Source organism: Lepisma saccharinum, chromosome 21 (assembly GCF_977018435.1).
Source record: "Lepisma saccharinum chromosome 21, izLepSacc3.1, whole genome shotgun sequence".
NCBI classification, from domain to species: Eukaryota; Metazoa; Arthropoda; class Insecta; order Zygentoma; family Lepismatidae; genus Lepisma; species Lepisma saccharinum.
In genome coordinates this window covers 65,959,511-65,967,775 of record NC_139249.1, presented here as the reverse complement: position 1 = coordinate 65,967,775, position 8,265 = coordinate 65,959,511, and the positions used below count along the sequence as shown (strand labels likewise).

At 44.2% G+C, this 8,265-nt stretch overlaps 1 protein-coding gene across 1 annotated transcript; it reads left to right on the top strand.

Annotated features, from left to right (window-relative positions):
• The first annotated feature begins 4,777 nt into the window (after positions 1-4,777).
• Positions 4,778-7,996, top strand: LOC146004220 (uncharacterized). Its single transcript, XM_083142892.1, has one exon. It carries the CDS (start codon positions 4,778-4,780, stop codon positions 7,994-7,996), a length of 3,219 nt encoding a protein of 1,072 aa, XP_082999018.1.
• Positions 7,997-8,265: the final 269 nt, after the last annotated feature.

Here is an 8,265-nt window from a genome sequence, read left to right as displayed (position 1 = left end):
GTAGTGCCCACAGTGAAATATAGTGGTGGCGGCATCATGTTCTGGGGTTATTTCAGCTGGCATGAGTACGAGAAGGACCTCCTGGAGGCCATAGAAATAAGAAATCCTGGATAAGTCAAGAGGGTGTATAGTAAAATATGCTACATTGTTTTACGGTTTTACGGGTTGTTATCTGTTAGTTGTAGTGATGGCAGATAGAATGGACCTTGGTACCACAAGGAAGAAGAGTATTTATCGGATCTTATGAGCTGATAAGTGTCAAAGGTTTGCAAGGAATCTCTGAATTGATCGATGACGGTTTTGTAGTAGGAAAATTAAATATTTGGTGTTCTGGAGAGTCGTTGATGTTGTTGCATGATAGACACGTCTCGCTTGGTCTCATGTTGAACCTATGTAAGTGGATTCCTTATGCCAATGGTCTGTAATGAAATGCATCAGTACCTTTGATGTTTGGAAGTATGTTATATGGAGTTTTTCTTGGATGTTTGGTAGAAGTTTAAATACTCTTCTTGCTTGTGGTACAAAGAACCATTCCATCTGCCATTCTTGTGTAATTGTTGGTATAATATCTAATATTGTGTTTGCATGTGTCCGTAAGATTTTCAATATTTGATCCTGATGTCCTTTCGAAATCAGAATTTGCAGACTCTAACTTTTATAATTTTGTCTATTGGCCACAGGCCCATGACGACAAGGAGTGCTAATGTGGATGTCACACGAAATGTACCTGGCATTCTTAGAATAGCTATTCCTTGTGACTAGCGGAGTTTGCTTATAATTGATTCTCGTATGTTGGTAGATTTTATTTGTCCTACGCATTTGTTTCTTCAGTTTGTTTAGTTTTTATGATCATGGTATGTGATTATGTTTCTTCTTGTATGTAAGAGCTGTTTCAATAATGGCTTCACTTACTAATTTTCTCAAGTTTTCTGCTAGGGTATGAAGGATTTTTCCTCTGTCGATCTGGTCGGATATACCTAAGTAGTCTCAAAATGGGGAAGCTGACTCGTCCGGACGAAAAACGCTGAAATTTTTTCAAACGCGAACAGCCCAAAAGCGAAAAACGCTGAAATTTTTTCAAACGCGAACAGCCCAAAAGCGAAAAACGCTGAAATTTTTTCAAACGCGAACAGCCCAAAAGCGAAAAACGCTGAAATTTTTTCAAACGCGAACAGCCCAAAAGCGAAAAACGCTGAAATTTTTCCAAACGCGAACAGCCCAAAAGCGAAAAAGGGTAGTACCTTCACGGCTAACCCCCGAAATCACCTATAGGGTAGTACCTTCACGGTTAACCCAGTACCTTCACGGTGAAAGCACCTATAGGGTAGTAGTGAACCGTAGCCTTTTACGCTGTATATTTTAAGCTTCACGGCAAATCACCTATAGGGTAGTACCTTCACGGTTATTTTCCAAACAGCCCAAAATAACAACTACCTTTCACGGTCTTTCTAGTACCTTCACGGTTAACCCAGTACCTTCACGGGAAAGCACCTATAGAGCAGTACCTTCACGGTTAACCCAGTACCTTCACGGGAAAGCGCCTATAGAGCAGTACCTTCACCGTTAACCCAGTACCTTCACGGGAAAGTATCTATAGAGCAGTACCTTCACGGTTAACCCAGTACCTTCACGGGAAAGCGCCTATAGAGCAGTACCTTCACGGTTAACCCAGTACCTTCACGGGAAAGCGCCTATAGAGCAGTACCTTCACGGTTAACCCAGTACCTTCACGGGAAAGCGCCTATAGGGTAGTAGCGAACCATAGCCTTTTACGCTGTATATTCACGGTGTACCCTCGCTGTCAGCGTTGCCAACTCTGCGTAGCCTTTTACGATGTATATTCACGGTGTACCCTCGCTGTCAGCGTTGCCAACTCTGCCATCAACATTTCACCACAATATTTTACGAGTTAAACTAACATAGTGAGTTGGCAACATTTATTCTATCATGCACGAACTAACCTAACCTCTTCCAATGGTGAATGGCTCTGATTGGTCAGACAGCCCCTCCCGAACATTTCATGGTCGATCAATTTTGTGCGCGTGAGCCTCGAAGTCTTTTGTGATCCCGTACATTTCATATTTTTATGCTGTACAACACAAAATAAAATTTCAATATTTGTTTCTAGATCGAGAAACAATACAAATTCCAGCATTTCCTCTACCGATGAGCCTTTTTTCACCGTTCGGGCGGTTCTTGGTTAATTACGCAAGGGGGGAAAAGAAAATCTTTACCAGTAAAAATATCTGTATAGGAGCCGTTGCTAATACTAGTTATGCGATTCTTTCCCTCTAATTGCGTGAGCAAGACGGAACGATGTATGTAGCCTAGACGGATCGATATCGTTTCCTACCACGATCGCCTCGACTTTTCGCAGTGCTTAGCGAGAAGGTGACCGGAGTGAGTATATTAACAGCATTCCTGCCGTGAATTGCTAGTGACATTTATGCTGTATTAACTCTAGTGTCTGAGTTCTATATGAGCTTGTGGTGCACGGTGTGTTCAATTGCATGAAAACTTTTGCAAGAAGGAGAAAGAACAGCTTTACTTCAACATAGGTAAGTACAGCAATTATGTTTTTACTTGCTTTATTAACCCGAGTTAACTTGGAATTTACTTTTACATTGCATATTATTAACTCGAATTGTCTCGTGATCACACAATAACAGTGTATTTTTGTGCTAATCAGAAAAGTCTCGTTTGAGCTTTAATAAGTTTACATAACAAAATTTTACTTGCTTCTACTGGACGTCGTGTGAGAAAAGGAACACGATGACGATGGGATTTTGTGCTGGAGAGAGCGTGGGGTTCTCTACATACAGTTTATCGCCGACTTGAATGTCAATGATTTGCGAAGCATCCTCTGCATATGCAGTCTCTCCACTTTCGGGATGTGTGAAATCAACCAGCTCTACATTACAGACTTTAGGTTCGTCCCCTATATTCGTCACAGTCATAGTCGGATAGTGAAGGGCTCGCATTAGCGAAGAGTAAGTTACCTTGACAAACTGAAGTTTTCCCCTGAGGTAAAATTGATGGTATGCTTTGACAGGAGTGAGCATGTAGAGTTTGCTTCGTGGATTGAAAGGGGACGGAAATTCTCGATTTGGGATGCTGAATATCTCTAGGACGACTGTCGATTTTAAGTTGTCGAGGCTAACGTTCAGGCTGCCGACGTTGGCTCGCAGTTCCTCCTGCACGTCGTCCAGTTTGTTCTGTACGGGCTCCAGGTGTTCGCTGAAGAGGTTAACGATGCTGTCGTAAGAAGGTTTGATCTTGATTTCCACGCGAAGTTGCTTGAAGTGTTCGTTCAGTTCGCGAAGCTTGTCGGCAAAATCAGCCAAAGCAGACTCTTGAACGGTCTCCACGTCGTCGATTCGAAGTTTCACGTTTGCGATGATCTGCTGCAAGCTTTCGACGAGCCTCAGTTTGGAGTTTTGTGTCGCGAGGTCGTGAACCTGATTTCTGATTTCTGCGAACAGAGTGTGCAGCTCGTTGACGTTCTGGTTAGTGGGCATCGTGGCGATGGTGTCTCGAATTTGACCGATTTCAATCTGAATGTTTTTCACGTCCTCGGATTTGAGCAAACGATTCACTGTCCTCTTCACGGCTTTCAGTTCCTGCGATGTTGGTAAGTTGACTACTGTATTCTGCAGCGCGGTCAAAGCTTTTCTCACGGCGTCCAGCTCACTGGCGTCGGCTACCGTACCCAGCGCATCCCGGAGTCGCGTCATGTCGTCCTGGGTAGGGGTTGATTGCTGTAGTGTTTCCAACTTGCTCTGTATGTCGTCGATCAGGTGATGGAAGTGTGAAAGTTCGGTTTCGGTGTTAAGGCTTTCCAGCTTGGCAATTTGCTGTTGAACGGTGGTCAGGGTTTCCGTTATGCCTGGCAATTTCAATTCCAGAGCTTCCTGCACGGTCGATAGATCAGTTCTCATGGTCGACAATGTGTCCTCGATGTGGCTTACGGTGCCTTGGATTTTACCGAAATCCTCGTACGTCTCTAGTTGCAGTTTTATGTTGGCCACAGACTTTCCTATAATTTTCAGTTCCTCGGACGAAGGAAAGTTGGCAATGGCTTCTTCGACGGTTTGAAGTTTCTCCCTCATGTTTTTCACCGAGTTTTCAAGTTCTGCAAAGGAAATCAGAGACGGGATCTCATCCCGAAAACTACCGAGTTCGTTTCGTAGATCGGTCACTGTTCGATTGATGAGAAGTATGTCTTCGGGTGCAGGGTTGGTTTCAAGTTGGATCTTAATGTTCGAAATAACATTTTGAAGTTCGCTCAAGCTAGCTTGGATGTTTGTTTCCTGTTCCTCAAACTTAGTTTTTAGTTGAATAATGTCTCTGGATTTTTGTAGGTTAGATAATTCCTCTCGTAGGTTGTTCACTGTTTCCTGAATGCTGCTCAAACTTTCCAAGGATGCTAAATCAGCATACTTGGCGAACAGTGATTTGAATTCCGCTTCGATCTTCAGGATCGGATCCACTAATGTTTTCTGCAGACTTGTGATCTCATCTTGTAGGCTCGAGGACAGAGTGATCTGGAGAGTCAGCAGGTCGCTGCGAAGTTTCTTTACTCGTTGGTCGAGTTTCAGAATTTCAGTGTTGTCGAGTGGCTCGGTATCCGTGCCGCCTCTGGAGTGGCCGAAGATATTGTTCGGCATCTTGATGCGTCTTACTGTTTACTTACAGATTCGAATCAAAACAATGGTCCAATATGTATATAATAGCCTATTGCATACCCCTGAAAGTTGGCTTTCTCTGTTGCAGAAAAATGTCGCAGACACAAGCCACTGCAGTTCCGAAAGAACCCCAAGTTCACTGTCCCTTCTGTAATATCCCACAAACCAAGTCCAATCTAAGTCGGCATAAACAAAGATGTATTCAACGGCCTGGTTCGTCGAAAGAACCCATCAGCATCACCAAATCTTCCCCAACATCCAGTAAAGTGATAACAACAAAAAATTTGATTGTCAATCAGAAGAGTGGGGTAAAGCGAAAGCAGTCTTCAAACCAGTTGAGCCATGGAAAGAGAACGAAGATCATAGAATCGGCTGAAGCACGCGACCCAGAATGCATTAAGCCGAAGAGAACGGCCTTCAGGCTTATGTTGGCAAATTACAGCCTCAGCAGCGAGAATAGGGGTTTGCCCTGCAGTGCCGAAATTTTCCTGGAGGAGAAGAAAGCAGAAGTGGTTAAGATTTTGGTTTCCACTCTCAACAAGGGCCCCTTCAAATTCAACATGGTTTTGGATTCGTTGTTTCAGAAGCATTCGTCGGAACAAACTCACGTATTCTCCAGTAGAACAAAGCAACAACTTCTGCTGGAAAGTGATAGGGAAGTGATAAGCGAACTTTACGACAAGTTAATGAATGAGATCGTCCGGAAGGAGGAAGAGTTTCAAGGCAAAGGATCGGGTTGGAGTGTTTCCAACACTACACACATCATCAACATCAACATAAGCAAATACAAGCCTCTTTCAGGATCGACTTACGTGAAGCTCCCGCAGGTGATCGAAAACAAGAAAGCCGTTCTTAACATTGAAAACAACGACAACCAGTGTTTCAAATGGTGCCTCCTGGCCCATTTGCATCATAAAACAAAAAACTCTGCGCGCGTTGGAAGTTACAGCCAGTACGAGAATGAATTGGATGAATATTTCGAAGACGTTCCATTTCCTGTGCAGCTGACAAAAATCGAAAAATTCGAAAAAGCCTATCAACAAAAGAACGAGATTCCAATCGGTGTAAATGTGTATGGATATACAATCAGCTACAAAAAAGTAAATATTTTTCCGCTTCGAATCAGCAAAATTGTAGGTGATGAGGTGAATGTAGTGCACATGCTGTTGATAAAAAATGTGAAACAGCACCATTATTGCCTCATCCGTGATCTTTCGAAGCTGGTCAGAAGCAAGATAACGAAACATAAACAACAAATCGCAATCTGTTATCGATGTATGACATTTTTCAACAACCTAGGTTCAAGAACCGCCAAGGAGAGGTTGCAGGAGCACCTCAGAGAATGCCTGCAGCATCAACCATCCAGGTACGTGTTCCCTGGTGGTTCTCATTTCTTCAGAAAGTACAAGTCCCAGCTGGAGGTCCCCGTTGTCATCGTTGCGGACTTCGAGGCATTCTTGAAGCCCATGGCTATCTGCGACCCCGATCCTGCGAAATCATCAACTACTGCCTACCACGAGCACATACCTTGCAGTTTCGCATACTACGTGCACTGGATGGCAGGAGCGGATGAAGATAACAAGGAACCGATTCTTTACCGAGGACCCGAGGCTGGAAAACGCTTCCTGGAATTCCTAGTCAAGGAAGTGGAGGAATGGGGTGATGTTTTGTTCAGGACTAAACCCATGAATGATCTTACCGAAGACGAAGAATTGAGGTTTGTTTGTGCAACACATTGTCCAAATTGCGAGTCCAAATTTGATGATTGTGTGATAAAAGTGGCACACCACATTCACGTAACGGGTCAGTACATCCGTCCGTTATGCCATAGATGCAATTTGAAGCTTCAAACTGCCAAGTTTGTACCGGTATTTTTCCACGGGCTCAGCAATGATGATCTTCACCATTTCATCAAAGAGCTGGGCTATGACAAAAAATCCATTCGTGTGATTGCCGAGACCGATGAGAAATACAGTACTATCAGCAAGTGGGTGAATATTCCACCGGGATATCATGGCAAGATGAGCGAAATGATCCCCTGCGACGATGAGTGCACGTTGTGCGCTGCTGGCAAGAAGCCAAAATATAGAAGAATTGAACTTAGATTCATCGATTCTTACCGCTTTCTCCAGGCTAGCCTCGCAAAATGCGTCGCCATGTTGGACGTGCCGGAAGTTACCAGAGATCATTTCCCAGATGTGTCCTTGGACGCTATTCGAAGGAAAGGAGTGTACCCATATGAGTACGTCGACGGGCCCGAAAACTTCGACGAGACGGATCTTCCATCGAAAGACGCTTTCAATTCAACTTTGAAGGACTCCGTGTGTTCCGACGAAGACTATGCGCACGCCAAACGTATGTGGAACGAGTTTCGATGCTGGTCGCTGGGTGATTTCCACGATCTATACTTGAAGCTGGACGTGCTTTTCCTATTCGACGTGCTCCAAGCGTTTCGTCAAACCGCTATTCGTGATTACAAAGTCGACCCTGCGCACTTCGTGAGTCTTCCGGGATTCACCTGGAATGCCATGTTGTATTCCAGTAGCATCCGATTGCAACTTTTCGCGGAAGATCAATGCGACATGCAGCTTTTCATCGAGAAATGTATTAGGGGCGGCATCGTGCAATGTTGTTTAAGACATGTGAAAGCAAACAACGAGTACATGGGAGACGATTACGATCCAAATCAGGAGTCCAGCTACATAATATACTTGGACGCCAACAACCTGTATGGTTATGCGATGACGCAGAAGCTGCCACAGTCTAATTTCGAGTGGTCGGACATCACCGAAGAAGGACTGAAACATCTGCTTCAAGAGGATAATTTTGAAGGATCGACAGGATACTTCGCGGAGGTAGACTTGGAGTATCCTTCAGAATTGCACCAGCTCCATTCGGATTTTCCTCTGGCGCCTGAGCTAAAATGTCCTCCTCGCTCCAATCAACCAAAACTGCTTCTGACGTTGGAGAGGAAGGATCATTACGTAGTGCACTGCAAACTGCTGAAATTCTATCTCCAGCAGGGTCTTGTTTTAACTAAAGTGCACAGAGTTTTGAAATTCACGCAGGGCAAATGGCTGGAACCCTACATCAACATGAACACCCAGAAGCGGCAGGTGGCGACATCTGACCTGGATAAGGATATGTATAAACTGATGAACAACGCCATCTACGGAAAAACAATGGAGAATGTCAGGAAATACAAGGACGTCAAGATAGTTTCGGATGAAAAAATGCATGAAGTGGGTTGCCAACCCACGCTTCAAGAGCAGGAAAATTTTCAACGAGAACCTGACGTTGCTTCATCTTGACAAATCCTGCATTACGTTCAACAAACCGACGTACGTGGGGGCTGCAATTCTCGAACTGTCAAAACTGCAAATGTACGAGTTCCACTACAACATCATGAAGCCACGATACAAAAATCAAATCCAGATTGCTTACATGGATACGGACAGTTTCGTTTATGTGATGAAGGAAGATCCGTACAGGGGCATGACAACCGAATTGAAGGAACATTTCGACACTTCGGGCTATCCACAACCGAACCCCTACAACATTTTGCCAAGAAACAAGAAAG